This window comes from Parasteatoda tepidariorum, chromosome 9 (genome assembly GCF_982258835.1).
Source record: "Parasteatoda tepidariorum strain Cologne lab strain chromosome 9, Ptep-v5.0, whole genome shotgun sequence".
NCBI classification, from domain to species: domain Eukaryota; kingdom Metazoa; phylum Arthropoda; class Arachnida; order Araneae; family Theridiidae; genus Parasteatoda; species Parasteatoda tepidariorum.
Genome location: NC_141763.1, coordinates 96317552 through 96343088, shown reverse-complemented (window position 1 = coordinate 96343088; position 25537 = coordinate 96317552). Strand labels below are relative to the sequence as shown.

Here is a 25537-nt window from a genome sequence, read left to right as displayed (position 1 = left end):
ATGTATAAGTGGCCTGATATGCCGAGCTCAGAGGAACTGAGATCTCGGCAATCAAGTAATCGTGACTCTCCCGGTTCTAGTGTAAATAGAACTCACTCATCTAGCCATAATAGAAGATCTAGGCATAATATGTCTGCTGGTGGTAGACGGCATAAAAAATCTGCTCATAAAGGACACAAGAAAAAGTACAGTAGATCTGATAAAGAACTACTACAACCTGTGAAACCTTTAGTTGAATACGATGATGTGAGTTCGGACTCACCCTTTTTTTCCGACCACAGAGAAAGTTCTGAAAAACTGTCTTCTCCAGAAAATAAACCGGACAAAAGAAACAGTAATACTAAACAAGAATTTCCTCATAAGTCTCGGAAAAACCGTGCTAAAGACAATTATGTTACAGAAAGAAGAGATCGAAGTAAGGATCATGATGATAAGTTATTCAATAAATCGAGAAGTACCAGTCATTCCAGAAAACGTGATAAATTTGAAAAAGATAGTTTACAGAGAGAAAGAGCATCAGGTAGTAGGGAATCCTCCCATTTCTCTCACTTACGACAAGCAGAAAATATGTATCAACCTCCTCAACATCACAGAGAAAGAACTAAGTCTAGAAATAAAAATAAGCAAAAGAAAAGATCTAGAAATGAAGGAGCCCCACGTGCCTATAGGAAGAGGACTCCACCTTCTCCTATTGAAAATACTCAAGCCTGGATCAACAAGCCCCGAAAAAGGACTCCTGATTCTCGTGCTAGGCACAAATATAATTTATCCAAAAGCCCCAGCCCTTATCCTAGAAATTTCAATGCCTGGTCTAGAAGTAGAAGTCGAAGCAAAAGTCCACTCAGGTAATGTTGTCATTCTTTCTATAAATATAATATCTAAAGTTTCTTATACTTTTATCAGTGTAATTCCTGAAGGAATTTATGGAGCTAATTTTCAGTGTCATTATTTTCATTTATAATGATAAGTGTTAGAAAGCTATAAACAACTGATTTTTGATAGCATTCCACAAAACTAAATATTGGGGTGGGGGGGAATCAAATTGAAGAGAATTTAATGTAGAATGTTTAACAATTTCTAAGTTCCCATGAAATGTATCTGCATAAGACGTGTAATTTTGCATAAGTAAATCTAAATCTCTTAAACTTTCAACCGCCTCATAATTCACTGATTTAATTTATCCAGTTCATTATTCATGACAACTTTACATAAAAATCATTATATTTTTGGAAACCATTTCTTATAGTAGCTTTTTTTTAATGTTGGCAAAATTAAACTAACCTGAGTTATATTAAATGGTAGCCACTTTTAGATAAGCATACATCAGGGTTTGAAAATTACATTACTTGAGAGGCATATAGAAATTCTAATTTGGAATGTACTTTTGACCTATACTAGCCTGGAGAGGCATGTTAATATTAAATTAAATATACTAATTAACATAGTTTGTTGATTTTAAAATCCATAATTCAATTTGAATTTGCAAAGAATTTTAATGTAAGATAGCTCAATTTTTTTCTTACTTTAATACTTATTGTGAACAATGCTGTAAGAAATTTTATAAGTATTTCATATGAAACTGCACTTTTTATTTGAAATGAAATTTTCAAAATTTAAAAAAAAAATTTGGAATTTTCAGAATCCAAATTGAGAATGCAACGGAAATTTAATGTTCTTATTTATTTAACATATATCTATACTCCTGTTGAAAATTTAATATAAATTAATTTTTTTGGAAATGAAAATTCTACCCAATCTGAATTTTTAAGGAAACTCTCTTTAAAAAAATTATAATATGGTACAAAAAAAATATCTAAAAGAAAATTCAAATCTCCTTTTTTTTTCATCTCATAGTGTGACGTTTTTTTTTAAATCACTGTAGGAAAAGATAAGATATTCAATTATTAAAAAATTTTTGAACTTGCAACTAAGGTTACATATAAACGCAATAATACAATTTATTTTGACAAAAACTTAACTGTTTTTTATTAATTAAAAAAAAACATTTTCAATTAATTTTAATTGATAAATTATTACGATGAATTATTTTGCGTAGTATTAAAGTTTGAAATGTAATTTATGATTTATATTTAATAATATTTCAATTCTGAAGTTATTTTAAGTAAGAAACTAAAATAAAATTTTATCAAAAATCGAATAAATTAAGTACATTTGGCTCAGTGTAGCCTCAGCAGATATTATTTAAATTTGAGAAAATGCTTCTTTATTATGAAACTTATAAGAAAAATTTCATATTAAATTGAACACACTAATTTCAGTATAAGTAAAATTAAAATAATTATATTCCTCAAAACCTTCGAAAATATTATTTTTTTTATAGTATATAATGTACAGATTTGATTTCATAACAAGTTGTATATACTTTCTTAAATGAAAGCTTCTTCAAGTATTAATTTAATAATTCTCTCAAGTTATGTGATATTTAATTTTTTTAGAAATAGAAGGTTTACGACATCTAGCCGAAGCTTTAGTCGAAGCCCGGTAAGGTGGAAAAATCGTAATCAGCGTTCAATATCTAGGACTAGTACTAAATCCAGATCACGTTCTAGTTCTCCTCATAGAAAACATTCAAAACGAACAAGAAGTCCGAGCATTTCCGAATTCGCTTCAAGTTTAGCTTCTGAATGTAAACACAGGAGAGCTAAAAGACTAAAACATAGACAAACCTTAATTATTCAAAAAGAACCAGAAAAAGAAATTGTTACCAATTCGGAAAATGGTAGTAACTTCCAATCTAATACAACAGCCGATTTTTCTGACAATTCCTTGTCTTCTACTGTTTTCAATTCACAAGAAGCTGTTTCAGTTACTGTGTCCGATCCACAAGAACAGGTTCAACTTATTGAGGAAACAAGTGTCTTATGTGATAGTCAAACTGAGGTTCCTCCTGAGCCACCTTCTCAGGATACCAGTATGGAAGAGAGCCATGTTGAAACTCCAGTTGTTCCAAAGTCTCCTGAACCTCAGCCTTCAACGCCAGAGGCAGAGACGCCTCCTATGCCTGAAACTAAACAACCTCCATTACCTGAAACGAAACCTCCATTACCCACTCTTCCACCATTACCACTTCCACCCATCGGGCCTGATGATGACGATGTGTTAGATGACGAAGATGAAGGTGAAATTACTCCTCCACCTATATCTCCTATTATTAAAGAAAAGAAACCAAGCACACCTCCAAAGAAAGGTATTAAAGATCTTCCATTGCCTCCTGGAATCAAGGAAGAAGATATCATGTCTCCAGATGGGGAGGATAATAAATCTCCCATTGATGTGGGAAAACCAGAACCATCAGGGACATTTCAAACATCTCAAAGACAAATGTAAGTATATTAAGATTTTTTTTTTTTTTTTTTAAAGAGATTTTTTTATGGAAATATATATATTTTTTGGAAGAATAAAAATTTAAAAAGTATTTTGTACTTATATTACAGATCTCAAGTTCCTTTCAACAGATTAGTTTTATTATTTGATGGTTTTCAAAATGAAATTAAACATCATAACAAATCTGTGATTTTTAACTCCTGTGAGTACAAAGCGTGCTGTGTGATTTTTAAATCACATGAATGTGAATCCCGTTGTGTGATTTTTAAATCGTGTGATTACAAATCATGTGGATGTCAATCGTAATGTGATACTTTTAAATTGTGTTAATACGAAGCATGATGCGTCTTTTAAAAAATCGCAAAGTGTGATTTTTAAATTGTTAGAAGTATCTTTATTCCTTCTGGGAAGGTGTCAATTTTTACCGGAGGTGCATCGATTTTACTGCGAGACAATGCCCCAATTTTGCCAGGTCAATTTTTGTGAAAGTACCGACAAACAGTTGTAAAATCTCTCTGTATGAGGCCTTGAATGTGTGTGTAAATTTATCTGAGTTACAATACTTTTAATTTTCCCAAAAACTGTTCAACAGATTCCAAAACTTTTTGAAATTTGTCATTTTGAAATTACTAAGTTTAGAAGAATATAATTGATGGAATGAATCTTTATCTTACACATAAAATCTGTAATTGTATTTGGTTTGAACTTATTTTTGTTGAAATATAATCTTATCATTTTTTGAATATACTGTTATTTATTGATTTTTTTTATTATTTATCTAGGCTTCTTAAAAATACAATAGCTCATCTGGATTCAATACCTAGGCATAAACGGCATTTAAGGTATGTGAATTTTTGTCTTTTTCTTCCTATCTTTTTTATTCAATATGGAAAAAAAGCTTGTTAGTGATTTAGCTCCTAATTTCTTAGTGATAGTAAAAATTAAAATAGAAACTAAGGAAATATTTTTTTGATTTTCTTGCCCAATAAAATTTAATCTGAATTTATTAATTTAAAGTTATAGAAAGATTACTATGAAGTGATAAGTATCAAGTACGCACTTTTCTTCAAGTAGACTAAAATAATGTAAATGAAGGATTTTTCAATATTTTTTCTGCAGAAAAATGAATAAGTTATTGGTATTTTTTTAATGTATAGCTTGAAGATATCTTTATTATATTATCTCGTAAGTTGGATGTATAATTAGAAATAAATTTTTTTATTAATTTTGAATCTATGAAATCTTATTCCCTTACTGGCAACTCTTACCTACTGCTAATACAAAAATCTTTATTTCTCACTGAAATGCTTATCCTTTCTTTTTCAACTTATATCTTTTAAAATTAGCATTTATAGTACATTTTTATGTATTAATAAAATTTTTTAGTTCTTAAATGTTTTTTTTTTCTGACTTTGCTGAGCCATTGCTTCTTATGTATTTTTTTTATGCTAAAATAGAAAAAGAAAAATTTAAAAATTTTGATTTCCACACAATAAACCTTCCTAACTTGTTGACATGGTTTTGCTCTGATTCGATGTAGTTTAAAGCAATATATAGAATCCATTATATTACTAGTCTATATTAAAATGTCATATGTGTAAATAGGTTAAGTACAGAACTGTTCATTTTATTCATAAAAACTTTTTTATCAAGTCTAAAACTATTACACTAGTTGGTTTTGTTTTGATTTAATTCAATTCAGTGTAAAAAAAAAACATAAAAAATAATACCTCACTTGTGCCTATATAGTAATATCAGATGTTTAAATAGGTAGGTACCAGTTAATATTTATATTGTTTTTACACTAAACTCTCTCCTTTTCGGGTTTGTGCTTTTTGGGTAAACTATTGGGTACCTAACAAACATGAATTTGGTGTTGATACTTAAACATTCGTTTGGTGTAAAAAACAATGCCTTAGAAATAATCATTTCATTATACTTTAACAAAACCACCTATTTTTAGGATTTTAAATAGAGACAATGATATTGATAATAGAACACCTAGTTGGGGTGAAAGATGTGTTGATGTCTTCAATATCATTTGCCAAATTGGAGAAGGAACCTATGGGCAAGTGTATAAAGCCAAAGACAGAGACACTGGTAAATGTCTTTATTATTCTTAACTTTTAATTTGTTCTCAAAATTTGTTTTTAAGATGTGGTTTAGGATGCCTTAATCAGAGTTCTATAATAAGATCCCAAACTTGTAAATATAGGGATTGTCAACCGTCCCTTTTGTTTTCGATAGGAATCCCAAATTATAAACAAAAACATGACAAATTATTTTTTAAAAAATCTATATCTATATATGTAAACCTATGGTTTTTTCTTTTTGACCGTAAAACTCGTTTTGTTCTAAAATATATAAAATACTATTCAATAGTTAACATTTTTACGGATGGTAGTAAGCTTGATGGAAGGGTTGGTCTTGCTTTTGTAATTTATGAAAATGGAACAGAGAAGGTTACTGCCAAGCACCGACTACATAATGAATGTACTGTTTTCCAGGCTGAACTTTTGTGTATAAACCTGGTTGTTAAGTGGATACAAAATTCTTTTAGTGAAAACCAAATTTTTAAATATCTCATTTGTACAGATTCTCTTTCTTCACTTTTTCTTTTGCGTGACACGACTTCTACTGAGAAGCTTGTGGTGGAAATTCACTCGATTTTGAACGCTCTTGAAAACGTAACTATTCATTTTTCTTATGTTCGTGGTCATAGCGGTATTTTGGGCAATGAAAGATCAGACCAATTGGCTAGGGAAGCTACGTGTGGTGAAATAGACTTATGGGTGTCTGTTCCAGCTTCTCACTGGAAGCGCATCACTAGAGATAAAATCATTGCGGACTGGAATGCTGAATTTCTTGCTTCGCCTCGGTCGCTTTGGACGAAAAGGTTCTTTCCATCCATTTTTCACCGTTTGCAATGTAAATTCTTTGCAACTGATTTTAAATTGACCCAAATTTTAACAAACCATGGAAATTTTAAGAGATATTTATTTCGTTTCCATCTGCAGACCAGTGGAATTTGTGCTTGCGGTGATGCTGATGAAGATGCTGAACATATTCTTCACTGTAATCTGTATGTGAGTGCCCGAATGAATTTAAAGACTGATTTGAGACGTCTTTCTATTTGTTGGCCACCAAAAGTATTGAAAGTCTTGCGGCCTTGCGGAATTTTGTTTTTAATGTAAATTTTTAAATTTTTCTCCTTTTGTTTTCTACTTACAACAGTAAGCCTCGTGCTATACTTTGTGGTGCATGAGGAGTTTTAAGTCGTTTAAATAAATAATAGTTAACATTAATATATTTTTTGTGAAATCTACTTCTTAAATTCCTACTATTAGTTCACACTCTCCCTATTATCTTGTTCACATTTTCAATCGTTAAATAAAATACTTTTTATTCATCCACTCAAGTTCAAATACATTTTTTTGTACTTGCACTTGATGTTAATACAGTTTTTTTCAAATATTAATTCATTAATTAAATAGGGATGAGCGAAAAACGAAATGGAATTTTCTGATTTGTTAAGCGTTAGTCATTGTTTGAAGTTTTACTATAAGCGATTCAGTCTTTCATTTTAAAAATAACATTGGTGATAATTTCTAACTTGTAACGCTATTTGATTTTATTTTTTGTTAAATAGTTTATAGTGCACCTTTAAATATTTAATTATTTTAGATTTGCTGTGTCAGATAAATTGAGTGAAGAACATTGCATGGTAGCATGTGTGGTCCACGTCACCAAATTTATACTTTTATAGTTGCCTGATACCACACGTTTTTTTTTTTTTTTTTCCCAATTCCTCCCTATATATATTCATATATCTTGCTCAAATTTGTTAAAAAAATACTTTTTATTCATCCATTCAAGTTCAAATACATTTTTTTTTTTTTACTGGTAGTCAGTTCCGGATTAACCTATAGGCACACTAGGCACGTGCCTAGGGCCTACGAAATTCAGGGGCCTACGAAAAACTTGGAAGAAAAAAATTTGTTGACAAAAATAATTTAGCTTTAAAAACAACAAGTGTATTTTGCACAAAATTATGAAGATACATATAAAAATATAATATTTTTCGGTATTAAATTATTTTGCAGAATCTTATGATCTAATATATTACTTTTTCGCGATTTTTGGATTCAACGAAATCTTGTATTAGCTGTCGAATTCCAAAACTACGCAAAATGTCGTATTTAATAGGCATAAGTGCGAGCGATGCCAAACGATCATTGTTGAACGCAAATAATTTTTTGTCAATTTTAATCTGGAGAAAGATCTTTCTCCTTCTGCATTTGATCCGAGAATCGACAAATATATACTTAATGCAATGTGAACGTTAGGAAAAGTATTCACAAGTTTATCTTTAACATAGTTATCGATCGAACTAATCATAATGGTATTATCAATATCGGTAGTATGTCGGTATTGCAGATAAAGTTCGATAAACAAATTTGTAAATTAAAATCCATATTAATAAAAATGTAAAAAAAAATATGCAAGAAAATTTTAGCATATATTTTGAAAAGAGAGGAGTGGGGGGAGGAGGGTCCAAAAACGGCTATGCCTAGGGCCCACGAAAGGTATAATCCGGCTCTGTGCCTAGGGCCTACGAACGGTATAATCCGGCTCTGCTTGTAGTGGATGACACTTGATGCTAAAACAGTTTTTTCAAATATTAATTCATCAATTAAATTTAGTTAATTAATTTCAGTTTTATGTGCGAAAAAATTTTTTTTATTTATTTAATAAAAAGTAACTAAAATAAAATTTATTGGGTACTCGTTATGTTGTTGACAGCTAGCTGTACAAAGTGGACTTTTACTTTTATTATAATAATGTTATTAATCTTAAATAATATAAGTTTATATTCCTTCCTTGAATTTTATATCATAAATTAAACATAACTCATTAAAGCCTGAAAAAAAAATTAATGGGTTGTTGATTAATAGAATTCAATGAAAAGTGTTGAATTTTTTTCTGTCTTATAAATCGTAGTATAAGCTGTAAAACTGTTTCAGTTCATGTGGTAAAATATTAATTTTTAATTTTGCTCCAGACTAAAAGTTTATAAATGCGTTATTAGATTATGTGAATTGAGTACATTTCTTTAATGAAAGAAGAAGAAGAAAAAAAGTTCTGGGCATTTTTTTTTTTTTTTTTTTTTTTTTCTAATGAAAATAAAATAAAGAACACAGATTGAACAATAAAATAAATTCCAAACTCTAATGTTAATTTTTTTTCAACTTGAAATTTATTTATTTAATAAAACCATGTAAAACCAGAGGTTAAATGGCATAATTATTTGATAGAATAAACCTTATCTTTGCTGTACTGTATAAATTCTTTATTATAGGCATAAATTCTTTTAACGAGTTATTTTATGATTTTAGGACAACTAGTAGCCCTGAAGAAAGTTAGGCTTGAAAATGAGAAAGAAGGTTTTCCTATAACAGCCGTGAGAGAGATAAAAATATTGAGGCAGTTAAATCACCAAAGCATTGTGAATTTGATGGAAATTGTTACTGATAAACAAGATGCTCTAGATTTTTGTAAAGATAAGGGTAAGTATGCTTAATAAAATTCGTATTCTGAAATTAATATTGATCATTAGCTTAGCTTAAATTATGGAATTAAAAAGAAATGTTTAAACATTGAAGTAGCCTTTCTCTTATAGGCCACAAAGTATATGATTTTCCTGGTACCATTTTTCAACTATTTAGCATTTTGGCATCAATTTCATTATTTTTGAGATAAACATGTTTCAGTTATTTAGTACAAGTTTGAGCATCACTTTTGATTTTAGCCGCCTGGGTCTCAAAGTTAGTTTTTTGCCAATTTTGGGACACTGCATTTTTGATGCTTTAATTACTCTAAAACTTCATCAATTTTAAAATTTTACCTCTCTAAAATTTTTTACCAGCAAAAAAATTTCAAGCATAGCTACAGAGAAATGAACAAAGGCATTTGTTACATGGGCATTCAAATTAGTCATATGATGCAGAAATATATGCTTGTAGTCTTATGTCGTTTCTCCAGTCATTTCCAAGCACTAGGTTTACATCCTCTAATACTTTTCTATTGCTTGTTAGGAAAATTTTAAAACTACTCCATGAAAGTATTCTTCCTTTGGTTGGTGAAAAAGAAGAAAAAAAATGTGACAATATCTACCTGTAGGGCACCATGCCCTATGAAGTTATATTCAATAGTTTTAATTATTAATAAAGCAAAAAAAGAAGTTATATATACAGTAGGGAACCGATTATCGGGAATGATCGGGACCATCGCTATTCCGGATAACTGATTTTTCCGGTTTTCTGAATCGCTACAAAAAGCCGTTTTTATTGTTAAACCCAACTAAGAAAAAAAAATTTGGGGAATAATCTTAAAAAGAAGAAAAAACGATGAAGTAATACACTAATGATTATTTCCAAAATTATTTTAAGGTAAACATCTTTCAAAAAAGAAAGAAAAATCCTAAAATCTTATGAGGAAAAAAAAATTTTTTTTTTTTTAAATTGCGGGAAAATTTATCGAATTTCGTTCCGGTTTTTTGGTTTTCCGGTTTTCTGATTTCCGGATAACGGGTTCTGTACTGTACTTTAAAAAATGATGGAAAGGCATTTTCTTTAAATTTAAAATAGAGATGGCCTTTTTTTTAAAAAAAAAAAAATAAAAGTGTTGTCTGGTTTGAAAAAATTAAAAATAATATTTTGAGGCATAAACGGCTGTCTACGTCCGGTTACAGGAGTGTCCACTTAGCAGAGAGGGTATATAATAGTTTATCAATAGATGATTCATAGGGAATTAAAAAATTTTTGTAATGAGAAATGTCTCTTTTGTAGAAGTCTCCCTAATGTGATGTTGCACAGTTTTTATTTATACAAGCTAGTAATGTAATAGACGCAAGATGATGAAATAAAAATATCATCACTATGAGCTCAATATTTTTAATTATAAAATCACATTAAACAATAAAGAGTAAAAAAAACATAACATCAACTAACTAAAAGAACTGGAAAGTTTTTACTCAAAATGAGTTGGAAAAGGGGAACCGGGATGGTTCACAGAGCTCGTCCTGCGTCATCTCATATTTTAAGTCAGAAAGATTTTTGATATCGTTTTTGGGATAGAGGGGTAGCGCCATCTAGTGCTACAAATAAACTACCCGTTACAGTAAGAATTAACATTTCAGTGCAAAACACTTAAAAACCAATTTTAGCCATTGTATACTTTAGGAAAGGCTAAACTAAGGCTTCATGAACCACTTTTATACTAGCTTGCCTGAAGTCAGAAACAAACTCCTTAGATATGCAGTGAAATACTTAATAGGGTATTAGATGATCAGAATAGAATTTGACTGCATATTTATCATCATGTAAAATCTATTATTATTACTTTTTTATACCTGATTTTTCATATTCTATAAATATAAGAAATTGAAAATACCTTTTATCAGCATTATCTTACAAAAATACAATATTTACACATTTTATAAAAATTTAATCTTAAATCAAAAATTCCGCTACCTAAGTTTTTTAAAATTTTAAACTGCCTTTTTATAAAATATCCTACTTTTTAAAATCTAAAATGCTAAGAACATAAATTTAATAATTAATTTAAATTTAATATTTGAAAATTGATTTTGTTAAAACTTCTTTTTAATTTCCAATGTTCGTCAATATTGGTAACAAAGAAATGTCTCTCTTTTTTTAGGAGCATTCTACCTAGTCTTTGAATATATGGACCATGATTTGATGGGATTACTGGAGAGTGGCTTGGTTGATTTCTCTGAAATTCACATAGCATCTTTTATGAAGCAGTTATTAGATGGTTTGAGATATTGTCACATGAAGAATTTCTTGCACCGTGATATTAAATGCTCTAATATACTCATGAATAATAGGTATTCTGAAATATTTATGGCTATGAGTATTTGGTATTGTTGATTTTTTTTTTTTTTTTTTTTTTATAAATCCCAAATAAGTCCTTTTATTATCGAACTCTGTTTTTCTCTATTAGATGTATTTCTGTAGCATTTTTAAGTTTCTGGTTCCTCAAGTCCTTTTCTTTTTTTCATGTATTCTTAGTATTAAAGCTATTTTTTAATCAACTTTTTTTTTCTTCCCAATTGACTGAAGTAAACTGGATAATCTCTTGTGGAATTGCTTTTTTTGTTTAATTATCACAAGCTAGAATTCCTAAATCATATAATTTCAGTGGGACATTAAGCTAACAATTGTTCTTTTACTAGAGTTGAAGGATTTTTTTAATGTAACTATTTGCTAATGCAGTTTGTTTATTTTACTATGTATTATATATTTAAATCAACAGTAATGCTCGTATCTATTCTCAATATTATTATTTGAGTAAATATAAATTTTGCCATAGTTAGAAAATTTTCTATGAAGTTTAATTTCTGTTTCTGAAATGTAACATTTACAAAGCATGGTTATTGTTAATTTATCACTTAATTTCTGCAAATTATTTGTAAATGCTTGCAAAGAGGAATTCTAAAATACCAAAATTGATGCTGTGAGACCTTTCTGTCTCTTGGTTCGTTTTTAAAGACTACTCAATACGGATGACCAAGGATTATTTCAATTTTAGCTTATTTATTACTAAATTCTTGATTATAGAATTATTTACAAAATGATACATGAATTGGAGAATATAATATTCCGGAGCGCTGCTGCTCCCTTCTCTCTCATGCTTTCTCTAGCATAGTTCAACTCGAAACTCAACTCTTCTGCGTTCAAAGCTAATCTCTCCTGCGTTCAAAACTAATCTGCCTTCTAAAAAAATCCTCTTTCCCATAAGAAACAGTCCTTTGCTCCACCCCCAATGTAGGGGACGACACCTGCAGTGTCCTTCACCCTCTGACCCTCAGGTCAAGGGGTCAATCAAATGCGTGGGAGAGGAATCAGGATCCTGACACCTCCCCCCCGGTTTCATCTAGTTCGACCTTTTTCCCTGGTCGTACAAGTGAAACCTAAAAACAATGCAAGCCCATCCCTGCACCAAAAAACAATTACACGCACACATTCCCGTGCGCAAAAGAGATTGGCCGCATTATACCTTATTAAACATAAAATTACACTTAGGACACTTGACAAACTAATAAATACAAAATCAAAACATAGCATGAAAGAACCTAATATTTTTACAATCAACACATTAAAATCACTTTTATCAGGCCAAAAATAAAATATCCATGCCAAAATCCATTTATAAAATTCCATCAAAATAAAATCCTTAAAGTCATGTCCAAAATTCCTGCCTAACAAATAATAATAATTAGCATACAAAATTAACCGTCCAAATTGCCCAAATGTCCACTCTTTCAAGTTCATTGACCTAATCCCCTGGAACATATCTCTTTCTATACCACTTCCTCTTAAGTGATTAGCTAACTGTTTTGCTCTACTTTTTCCTTCGGACCCCCCTTTCTGAAAACCAATCCTTATTTTCACCTGCACCTTACGGGTTTTAATTCTGATATCGGGAGTGTTTGAATTTGCAGCTGTGTACAACTCCTTCTTAGGATACTGAAACAATTTTTCTCTCCCCTCAAACCACAGAAGTTTAGATTCCATCGCGCCGTCGCTATCTGCCTTTCTTTTCTCACAGGACAAATCCATCCTCTTCAACGCGTTAATTGGGCTTTTAACCTTCACTCCAACCCCTCGCTGACCACAAACTTCTTTGCCTTTAAAATCCTCCCTCACTTCCTCTAACATTCCTTCAAATTCGGAGCCCTGCACCTGCTCTTTTTTAAATCTTTGGCCATGAGAAAAGGGTGATTCCTTATCTCCACCCCCTACTTTCTCACCACACTCCGGATTCATTAAAATACATGGTGGATCTTCGTCCCCTCCCCCGTTTGACTCTATCTCCAACCCCTCGAGACCCCCCGGAGTGATTCGCACTCCTCTCTCGTCCGAATTCTCGCAAGCAAGGTCAGTGTCCTTAGTCTCAAACCCCTTGTTCCCTTCTTGTTCTTTTCCCTCAGGACAGGTCATCTTTTTCTCCCACTCTTTTCCCCACCGTTCATCCCCTGCATTTTCAAAAGCCTGCTCCTCTAATACTTTCAACTCCCTTTCCCTTATCACCGTCGTCTCGTTTTCACTTTTGACCACTACCGGGATTTTTTCACTAGGGTTTACAATTCCTTCCCCTATCCCACAGTTACTAGGAACATTACTGAGCTTTTCCTCTACAGCAGGGCCTATCTCTGAATTTACAAAGATCCATCTCCCTATCTCAAAATTTTCTTCAGGATCTAAAGATTGCCTTGATACGCTTAATTTAGGAACATTGTATATTATTTTTGAGAAACAAGACTTCTCCTCAACCACCTCGATTCTACGCAAATCCGATTCGTCTTTCTTCATCTTCTTTTCGTGAATAACGCGTTCTACAGAATCTTGCTTAGCCTGATCTTTCTTCTGATCTAACCTAAATCTAGTAATTTTCGGACATCCCCTCTTTAAATGTCCTACCTCTCCACAGTTATAACATTTCGGGGACCATTCTCCTGAGCTAGTACTATTTTTCCCTTGCGATTCACGCTGAAACTTACCCTTTCTATTAACATTCGGACCACTCCATTCAGGAAATTGTCTTACCCCACCCTTCACATTCACCTCCTTTCCTTCAATTCCAAAACCAAACCTTTGGGACTCCGGCCTCTCCGCTGATTCCACGGTGCCTAAACATCCAACCGATCCATTTAAATTGACTAAGGGGTTACAATCCTGGGTTTTACTTTCCTCATCTTGGTAACTCATTAAAATTTTTGTTATCAGCTCAATCCCTTCTATAGTACTTCTTATCCGCTCATAATCATATTCCCGTTCTCGTTTTACCATTCCAGTTCACGTATCCTTCTATTTAACGCCCGTTCCGCACCTTCTCTTAATTTTCGTTCGTGCTCTTTTTGCCTCTTTATTTCATCCTCGCGTTCCCTATCTTCTTTTAATTTCTGTTTCTCCCGTTCCCTATCTTCTGTTAATTTTAGTCGCTCACGTTCCCTATCTTTCCGTTCCCACTCCTCTCGTTTCTGTTTCCATACCTCTAATTCTTTCATTTTTAACTCATGCTCCCGTTCCTCCTTCCGTTCCCGCCCCTCTTTAATCCCACTCAAAACATCTTTAGTAACTTGCTCATCGTAACCTGAACACTCGCTGATCAACGCCCTTATCTCAATAAGTTTGGCGTTCTCAGGAACCGTTATCCCAAACTCCTCCTTAGCTAGCACTATCAGATCTTCCTTTTTTGCTCTTGCAAGAAAACTCATGCTGACGATATAAATTTAATTCCCTAATCACCAAAAAAAAAACAATGCTATTTAAAAATAAAATAAAAAAAAATAAACTTAGCAACACTTTCCCCCGTACTCATACACCGACCTTCTATTATGAAATTTAACACCTCATATAGAAACAAAACATGTTCAACACAATTTGTATCATGCACTATTCAACATTACTTCTTAATACACATAAATACAAGTTACTCTTTTCAACTTTCATTGCAAAATAATACAATTTCGTACTCTTTTGGTACACCTAAAATATACACTTTTACTTTCCCCAAAATTAAACTCTTAAATTTCATAGATTCTACAGTCATAATAATTAACCATTTTATCATTTAAACAAAAGCAAACCCCTTCCTTGACCTTTTTTTTTTTTTTTTCCTCCAAAATTACTTTAACAGAATGCATTATAAATAATAATCACTACTAAATAATAATAAACCAAGAGCCTTGTTTACTCAGCTCGCTATTGACATATAACAACACAATCTTTAAATAATCCTACACTTCTTTACATGTTATTAAATCAATACTCTTCTTCTTTCATACATACTCTTAATAAAGCAATAAAAAAATTACACTCTTAACAAATCAACCACTAGGTTACTTTAAAAAAAAAACATCAAATCAATTACAAACAATACTATAGCTAACTGGCCAATCCCTTAAGCTCAAATAAAGTAACACATCAGGTTGACTTTAAACCAAAACAAAATAAACTTATCCCCTTAATTAACTACCCTTTTTGTTAAACTTCTACCCAGAAATGTGAGCGTGTAATTTATCTTTTCATGCATGAGATAAAGCTTACCTCCCTTTATTATCTTTTCAATTGTCCTCTTTGTCAGAGAGTCGATGTTGAAACCACACTCTATGGCCACCGGTCACGGGGGGTAGCACTGGCTGCCTATCGCCTCCGGCGATAATAGTCCCGTCGATGTTGTCAGTCCACCGTCACCCTTTCCTTCAGGCAATCTTTTTCACTAGGCATTTCCGTAGGCATCCTTCTATCAAGATTGACTCCATGAGGCAACTCTCTTTACTGGGCATTTCTCATAGTGTGCATCGGCGATGATTCTTTTCCTTAGCATAGCAGTCCTCCTTCCATCCTGACAGGCTGCGACATTTGTGAGACCTTTCTGTCTCTTGGTTCGTTTTTAAAGACTACTCAATACGGATGACCAAGGATTATTTCAATTTTAGCTTATTTATTACTAAATTCTTGATTATAGAATTATTTACAAAATGATACATGAATTGGAGAATATAATATTCCGGAGCGCTGCTGCTCCCTTCTCTCTCATGCTTTCTCTAGCATAGTTCAACTCGAAACTCAACTCTTCTGCGTTCAAAGCTAATCTCTCCTGCGTTCAAAACTAATCTGCCTTCTAAAAAAATCCTCTTTCCCATAAGAAACAGTCCTTTGCTCCACCCCCAATGTAGGGGACGACACCTGCAGTGTCCTTCACCCTCTGACCCTCAGGTCAAGGGGTCAATCAAATGCGTGGGAGAGGAATCAGGATCCTGACAGATGCATTATACATTTTTGAATGTCAAAATAAGTATCGGCTACTTTTATTTTACCTTTTTTTTATTATTTATTAAATAGTTAAAATAACAATAATGTTGAATAAATAGGAATTTTGCTATAATTATAAAATTATTAATATTTCAATAATAATATATTTTTTTGTTGCTATTCTTTGTAATGTTGATTGTAATCTTGTGCTTTGTATTCTTGAATGTAATTTAACACTATCAAGAAAATCAGTATTTTATTTTCTATCTGATTTTCTTTTTTTTAAAGAATAAAAGTTTTGCATAAATTACAACTTTTTTAAATGATCTTCTGTTATGCTGAAGACGATTCCTTGTGTTCAATTCAGGCTGGAATTAATCGTAAAAGTATCAAAAGCTTTCGTTTTTCTACATTTTTAAAATCTGAATCTATTTTATATAAAATAATAAATTCATTATTTCTTTCTCTTAAAACAAAGATTTTATAGAAATTTATCTCCGAAAAAAGAAAATCTGAAATATTCTTTAGAAATAAAATTAACATGGTTAAAATAAAAAATGAAAGAATAAAATTATTATTATTTTTTTTTATGAAGCATCATATGTATGAGCAATTTCAAGTATCCAAAACTCATTCTTACACCTTTTTTACTGAGAAATTTTTTTTTTCTTCTTTTGGCAAATTTTTGTTAACTATTAACAATGTAGTGGGTATTATTAAAATTTAATGATAGTATAAAATCAAACAGAAGGAAGAACATTCAATGACAGTGATTGTAAATAAACGGTAGATGGACGCGTGTGACAACAGCTTGTGAATAATCACACGACTCCCTGTTGAAGATTAAAACAAAAATAAGAGTCTTTTGATTAAAAACAATTTAATAATTAGCATCCTTCAAAGGTAATAAGATGTTTTCTAGGGGTTTTAAGCAGGGTTTGTTGATTTAAATCAGCTTGACTTAAATAAAATGATTTTTTTTAAAAAAATCATTGATTTAAATCAACTGATTTTTTTAATATATATATTGATTCTAAAAGTTAAAAAATAGTGTTTTAAATTATTGATATTTTTATTTCTCTTTATTTTAAATAAATTGCTGCATTAATTAATTTTAGTTAACGAAATTACTTTCTTTCTTGGTGTGTGTTCAATTCCAACGCATTTGAAATTACATTTGTAAAAATCTTTTGACTCTTGAGATTGAAAGTACAGATTAAAGTACGCATTTAATGCCGTCTTAATATAGATTTGCATGGCTGTAGAAAGTAATTAATAAGCATGAATTTTTCTCCAAAAAAAAAAAAAAAAATTTCAAATAATGTTAATTAAAATTCTACCTTTTGATGGAAAAAACATAGAACTAAAATCTACATTATATTTTATTGGTGGAAAATGTATATTTCTAAATCTTGAGGTTATATTAAAAAGAAATTACCCTAATATGCCAAAAATAGAAAGAAAGAAAAAAGGCTGATGAATTCAGATATTTTTTTCCTGATATGGTGTAATTTTTTCTATTGTAACTCTTTCAAAGTCTATTTGAAGCAGTAGAGTTATTAACTGGTAACTGGTATTTTTTTCCTCATAATATGTTTACAGTATCTTTGACATTATCAAATTTTCTATAAAGAAATTTTGTGAAAAGAAATTCCAATGAGTACATAGATTTTTTTAAAAAATTTTTTATCTTAACTTATCTATTTCGATATAGGATTGAAAATGAATATTTTAATATAAAAATATATAGATCAAATATTTATTTATTTTTTGATGAATGGCTACATTCATAAACACAATCTGTTACATTTATTTTGTCATATTAAAAATCAAGAGAAAAAAATCTCAATTTTAAATTAAAATTATGGTTTGCTAATTGAAACTTCGTTTTAATAGTTAAAGAACAGGAGACTATCCAAGCCAAATTTACTACCGCTTAGCGTTACCCTCACAAATTCAACTTCAGAAAAATACTTTTTCGTCAAATTTTATTTTTGTGTCTCGTAAGAAACGATAAATTAATATTTTTGTGTTGATTTTTTAATATAATTTTTAACTTTCACAAATTATGTCTAAATTTTCCCAAACTAAGTACCTCTCAGAAAAACCTAGACCCCTGAAGTATTCTTTAAATTCTCAATTTCACCTAGTCCTGAAATTTCAATCATGCATTTGTTTTAAAATGGTTGCTATGCATTCAAAGCAATGTTAATGTATTTATAACTGAAAATTATTTTAGTAAGTTTGAGCTTCTTAAATATTGTTATAATATAGTTTTAATATTAATTTAATTTTGATTAAACATTTATAAAAGTTTTTTAATCATAAATTAAAATTCTAACAATTTAAATAAAAATCAAAAAAAATCTGATTTTTTTTTAAAAAAATTTTTAAAAAATCACAAACCCTGGTTTTAAGCTAGGCTGAATGCATTAAGATTTTTTGAAAAATTACTGTAATTAATCCATTAAAGCAGAAATTCAATCCAGTAACAATAGTGAAATATTCAGCTTGTTATTTTTTAATTTCAACTTTCAAATTGTTCATTTTCTTAAGTTTTTAAAATTTTTTTGCTTAATATCTTTTAAAATGTTCTTTTTAGGTGTGTTGGACTAACATTAGTTTTTTCAAATATTATTTTATTGTTTTTCAGGGGGCAAATAAAGTTAGCTGATTTTGGTCTTGCTAGATTATATAACGCAGATGACAAACAACGACCCTATACGAATAAAGTTATAACATTATGGTATAGGCCTCCTGAGTTATTATTAGGAGAAGAAAGGTATGGTCCACCCATAGATGTATGGAGCTGCGGGTAAAGTTACATTTTAGTATTTTTGAATTAGAAATAATTTATTTACTGAGTTTAAAAAATAAATGTTAAAAATTAACAAATTTTAAGTGTGCAGTATTTATTAATAACAAATTAATTTAATTATACAGTATTTACTTTAATGTGAATTTAATTTTATGTTATGATGAAACTGTGGATATTTTTCCTTTCTTTTCAAATTTCCAATCCTCATTGTCAATTTTTTTATACAGCTAAAACCAGTTTTTGATATTTTATAAACAAAAATTAGTTTTAACATCAAAAAGTGTATTTTGAACTTAGAATACAGTCAAACAGGGTGTTTACCAGCTTAAAAAATATGAGAAAATCAGGTTTTTTTTTTCCTCACAGGAAAAGGCATAGAAAATTTTTTACTATGTTTATAAAGTAAATCAATTTTGAAAAATTTATTTTCCTTTTTTATAAACTGTGTTAAAATGTCTTTAAGATTTTTCCTCAATTTTAAACCATCAGAAAAAAAAATTTGTTATTTTTCTTAGAACAGATTTTTAACCCACCTTCTGTTTATTACTACTTCTATACATTCCAACTTTTATGGGGGAAATTACTCTTTAAAATCTTATTAGTTAAATCCTCCTCTTTTCTCAGGCAGCAGTTAGGTTGATTCTACAATAAAGAACCAATTATCAGAATACAGGGAGCATTGCTAACATGTATATTTAAGTTTCACAGTTTTCTTGATCACTAAAAAACACATTTATCAATGGTTTATCAAGCATAACCTTACAGACTCTCCTCTAGATCTAGCGTATCACATAACAGACAACTTCAAAAATTCCTGCCTTTTTATTACCTCTATGTATGAAGGTCACCCAGGAAGTAAATTTCCAGTAGCCCATAAAAAGAGACTAAGCAAAATTACTTCCTGAAAGGATATATTGCAAAAGATACAGAAATTCTTGAGAAGAACCACTGGAATTGAAAGACTCGTTATACAAAAGTTTTTATTGTCTAATAATAAAACCTTTGTTTCACAGCTGCCTGAACATTTAGGAGAAAATGATGGCTGGTCAAAAATGTATTCACCTTCAACAACAGCTGAGAGTTGTAGAATTTTACCAGATTTGTAATTGTCCCCAAAGGCTTCCACTTGTTTCTGCATATGAGAAAATTCTTGACCAGCCCTCAATTTCCCACAGATGTGCAAGCAGCTGTAATACACTGGCTCAATTGCCAGATAATAAACTCTTACGATGCTAGGCAGTCAACAAAAACTTATCCTATCAGAACGACAAGTGTTATGTTTCCGGTGGTTCTTATTTTGGGAAGTGGTTGTACCATTCCTGTATCTCTTTAACAATAAATCTTTTCAATTAATTAATGTGCCTCTTTTTATGGCCATAGGAAACTAACTTTCTGAAATACTTTTGTATATGTCCTTCCCTGGGCCAAATGCAGATGGTAATTTTCATCTATAACAGCTCTTTTTAATTCCTTTTAGTCATTTTGTTTTGTTATTTTTTAAATTTGAATTTTACTTGGATATTACATTGCAAAAGTAACATTTAAAGAGATGTGACTTAAGATATAGCATTGAACTCTGAATAAGAACTGTTTTATTTTGCTTTTTTGATCTTTTGTATAAAAATAGTATCTACCTTTTTTTTTAAATATTCTCATCATTTTTAATAATTATTTCAGGTGCATTCTTGGAGAATTGTTTACTAAAAAACCTATCTTTCAAGCAAACCAAGAAATGGCTCAACTTGAATCCATAAGTCGAATATGTGGAACACCGTGTCCAGCTGTATGGCCTAAAGTCATACAACTTCCTCACTGGCATACATTTAAACCAAAGAAACAATATCGTCGTAGACTAAGAGAAGAATTTTCTTTGTAAGTTTTACCTATTTTAAGAATCATTCTTCGTATGTAGTTTTAAAGTATTCAAGAACTGTAAAAGCATTCAACATATTTGAGATTATATATTTTTGAAAACCATCCCCTGAATTGGAAACTTTTTTTTTGCTTCATATTAACCATTTACAATTAAAATGTATGTTAGCAATATAAATGAGTCGCTTTGTAATTCGCTTGGTACAAATAAGATAATTGTACTCTGTGAGTCCAAGTAACTTCTGGATAATTTTGTTACAAGGAGTAGATTAAAGACCAGATGTGCAACTCAAAACAAACGAAAAACATCAATAAATTGAATAAGATTTATTCCAAAAATAGTCTAGTAATATAAAATCATTATAAAATAAATCATTAAATAAAAATAACATTTTTAGAAACAGACATTAAGTATATCACCTAACTATTATATATAAATTTCTGTGTCTTCCACATATTCCGGATCACTATCTCTATAAATAATTTCAGTTCTTTTTCTTGCAAAAAATGAATCATCGCTTTTTATTTTTCTGAAATCCTGGTGGCTTTGAATCACTCGTTTTATGGTCTAAATTGAAATGAATTTTAATTGAAATTTTATTTTAACACTCTTCTAAGATATATGTTATTTTCATCTTTAAAAGCTAATTTGCAAGCAACGTAAGACAGTATAAAGCCACCTACCTACAAGTGGCTATTTTGTTAAAAGAAATTTGATTTGTAACAGAATTATTAAATCAATGTGATATATTTGTCTTCCTATTTTATACTATAAAATCATAAAATAATTTTAATGTATGATGATTTGAAAATTTCATATCTCGCATTTAAGTAACAACTTTTTAATGCATTTCATTCTATTGTTAATCCACAATGCATATCAATATATACAGTTTTATTTTTTGTTACAATTATACAGTTATTGCTGTGGATCTCATGGTTTTTTAAAACCTGATACTGCGAGGCATGAAATGAAAACTGAGTAATCACTTTTTGACACACTTTATTTGGATCATAAAAATGTGTAGCATTCGAATTATTTTGCCTGCAATTGTTACTACTCTTGTTCCCAAGGTTCTTTAATTTCCCTTTATTTTATTGTATGAATCCTTTTTTTAAAAATATCTTTATTTTTCATAAACATTATTACATAATTTGAATTCTCTGTTTAAATTGACCCAATGATAGCACTGTTTTGGTTGAGTTTTTTAAATTTTTCGTGGATTTCCACATGTAATTTAAAATTCCAATATTTTCATACTTTATTATTATGATACAGGAAATTTCAGTCACACATTTGAGCATTCTCTATCTTATTGAATATTTTCTTTTTTTTTTCTTTTTTTTTTAACCTTCCCGTGATCGGTTTGTCTGCAGTTGTGGCTACTGGTTCCCTGTGGTTTTTAAATTCTAAATGTTTCTAATACGATGATCAAATCATTTACATTATTTACCATATCACTTGTGTCTTGATTGCTACAAGAGTAGTTTTTTAGCTACAGAATGTGCTTCTGATGGAAACTGAGATTTTTCTGATACAAAATTTTTTTTTGCTATATACAAATTGAGTTTTTTCTGATACAAAACCAAAATTTTTCTGATATAATTTTTTGAAAGTGATTGAGATCCCTTTCAAAAAATTACACTAGTCGTTTATTGAACTTAACCATTTTATTTCCAGCATGCCTTTAGCAGCTTTAGAGTTACTAGATCAAATGCTAGAACTGGATCCAGAAAGACGTATAACTGCCGAAAACTCCTTAAGATGTGAGTGGCTTAAAGACATCGTACCTGAACAAATGGAACCACCTGAGTAAATATTCTTTTTTTATTTAAACATTAAGTTATACCTTGTCCTTGATTACAGTTGGATCTTATCACTACAATGTAAAGTGAAACCTCGACTAAGCAAACATTCCTGAGGTCGTTTACAGAAAGCGTGTTATATGTGAATGTATTTATAGTTAATTAAACTTAACAAAATTATAGTATTAGCAATACAAAGAGAATAGATGGAAAAAACTGCATATATATGCATGCCTTTGTTTTATATTTATTTATCCAGTAGGGAAAAAATTTTACGGAAATTTGTTTTAAGTAGCTGCAATTTACAATGTTTTGTTTTTAAATCATTTAGCATTTTTTATAACAATTTCATCATTTTAACCCACTGACGGTTCTGCACGTAAAAAGTCGCATTTTAACCTGCAGTCTTCTCTGCATAGCAAAACCGGTTTTCCCATGTTAACTGATAGGGGAACGGTGTTAAGGGGAGAAACATTCTCCCAATTTTGCCCATTTCCTTAACCGCCAGTGGGTTAAGGTCGATAAAAAATGATGTCTTATTCCATCTTCAATACAAATTTGGGCATCTCGTTAAAGTTTTCTCTTTTAATTATTTTTCAAAAAGCATCAATTGAGTATAGGTTGCTTCATTATTTCTCTCAATGTCATTATTTACAAACATTTCCAGAAATTTGTCCATATTTTATATTGTTCTTTTGTGATTCAATATTTTGGTCCTATCTTCACAAAAGTGATGTATCACATAAGCTTTTGAATTATTTAGAAAGTAGTGGTGAACAATGACTCTGGAAAAATCAACTTACTTAAAATAGGAATCATACATTAAAAGACAACCACTCAAATCTATGTTATTTCCTAAATATTGTAATTTGTTATCACAGCATTTTATTAATGGAACAAAACTAAACCCCATGAGTCAGGTTGCAAGAGAATTCTCGCCCTTTAAAATTGCAGGATTTCACCTTTCCATTTTCAACCATATTTTGCCTTTGCGCAATTAACTAGATAAAACTTTTTTAATCAATGAATCAGAATATACAAAATATGTAAATATACGAAAACATTCCTGATTAAATGAATGCCCTTTTTTTTTAAATTTAGCTTTTGAAGAAAAAAATTTATTTTAATAATTACAATTTATGACAAGTAACTTTAAATTGGTAACTGACTGATTGAACTGACTAATTGAATTGAATAAAATGGTGCTGAGGTAAGTGGAAACAAAAAATATTAGTCTTAAAAAATGTTTTCCTTTATTTATTGAGTGAAAAAAATTGTGTAAACGTTATTTCTTTCTCTTTTTTTTAAAAAAAAAAATGCAAAGAAACCCAGGGTGTAAGGCAAACTGTTTTTTGATTTGTGCAGGTCTAATTAAATTCTTTTCCACAAATTAATTTTTTTTTTTTTACTTTTTAGGATTTAAAATCTTAATGCTTAAAAATGAATAATGTTTGTTTTATTTAACTGAAATTTTTTTTCACCAGTTTACCTCTAAATCAAGATTGTCATGAAATGTGGTCTAAACGAAGAAGACGCCAGATAAGGCTGGATCAAGAAGCTCTTGCAGCTGCCATGGGGAACAATCCTACTCTGTTAGCTCAAACTATGGACAGCATGTCTATTTTAAATTCTGCTGCATTCAACCCAAAACTTCATCAAAATTATTCAGAAAATTCTGCCACTAGTACATGGACCTCAGACTTGCCAGTTACGTGGAATAAAAAAGATAAAACTGATGATAAAGCCGAAAGAAAAGCATAGCTATGGTTTCTTGTGTGTATGCATAGTTAAAACTGACTGTGATTAAAATCATGATTCCTCACATTGTATAATATCACTCAAAACAAGTTCCCACACACAAAACCCTCAGCCATTTTAGGACAAAATAAATAATGTGATTTAAAAAAAACAATGAATTGACCTAAATACCTTCTTCATGAAATGAATTCGAAAACTAGTAGGAATATTATTTTAATTTACTTGGGAAAGAATTGAGGACTCCTGTTGCATTGTGATTGAAAGCTACAAATTTTAGTCTTTTCTATATTTATCTCCGAAAAAGCATTTTCGTGACGCCATGTTTGGATTTTGTTATTCTTTAAGAGAAACTTACACGCCTACTGCATCTGTATATATATATTTGATTTCAAGTTACAACTTGAAACATATGCTTAAATGAATTATTTTGACATACATGCTGCCACGGTGTGTATTGTAATTTCCAATGAAATTTAGATTTATTGCACCTTGGTTTTTATGGTTATACAACAAACTCAGTTGTTATTTACAGGAAATTTCCATTGCTGCTACTTCCTAGATAGGTTGTGATAATTTTACCTATTTTGTGCAAACTAGTTGCCGGTTTGAGTCGATTGTTTTGTGATCAAAATATAAACTGTAAAAAAAATAATAATAAAACTTGTTCTTGAGGTTTTTAAAGTGATCAGAAAAAAATATATACATCCTTCACAATGGTGTCCTTACATGCTTTTTCTAATTGTGTGAATACAATTGCAGAGCTTGTAATATCTAATTATTATTGTAATAAAATATTAAACTAATATTTGAATTACTTATTGTACTGTAAGAGTACTTGTTATTTAGAACTCAGCTTGCATCTTCCATTTCAATCTTATTTTTATTATTTATGAACCACTGAAAAAATTTTTACTAAAACTTACTAGAAAATATCTTAGTCTATTGTTAAGACCAGGTTTATGCACCTCTTGAAGATTAAAATTAGCATGATTCTTAAAAAGTGGAATAAGTCCATTTGAAAATCCAAGGTTTTTAAGAGTTAGTGTTTGCATGAATTTAAAAATATAGGCTCAATTTAGGTGATGGTTTTACAACA

At 30.2% G+C, this 25537-nt stretch overlaps 1 protein-coding gene across 1 annotated transcript; it reads left to right on the top strand.

The window, feature by feature from the left end:
* Positions 1-25244, top strand: Cdk12 (Cyclin-dependent kinase 12). The gene is made up of 10 exons (XM_016062732.4): positions 1-845; positions 2457-3344; positions 4128-4187; positions 5309-5445; positions 8742-8912; positions 11065-11254; positions 18841-19002; positions 20683-20877; positions 22559-22690; positions 24168-25244. The coding sequence occupies exons 1-10, from the start codon at positions 1-3 to the stop codon at positions 24442-24444; spliced, it is 3057 nt and encodes a 1018-aa protein (XP_015918218.3). The 3' UTR covers positions 24445-25244.
* The last annotated feature ends 293 nt before the right edge of the window (positions 25245-25537 follow it).

Excerpts from the sequence above, each read along its gene's own strand:
- Cdk12 (XM_016062732.4), top strand. The coding sequence starts at position 1 with ATGTATAAGTGGCCTGATATGCCGAGCTCAGAGGAACTGAGATCTCGG. Across the intron at positions 846-2,456 it reads CGAAGCAAAAGTCCACTCAG|AAATAGAAGGTTTACGACAT; the intron begins GTAATGTTGTCA and ends TAATTTTTTTAG. Across the intron at positions 3,345-4,127 it reads CAAACATCTCAAAGACAAAT|GCTTCTTAAAAATACAATAG; the intron begins GTAAGTATATTA and ends TTATTTATCTAG.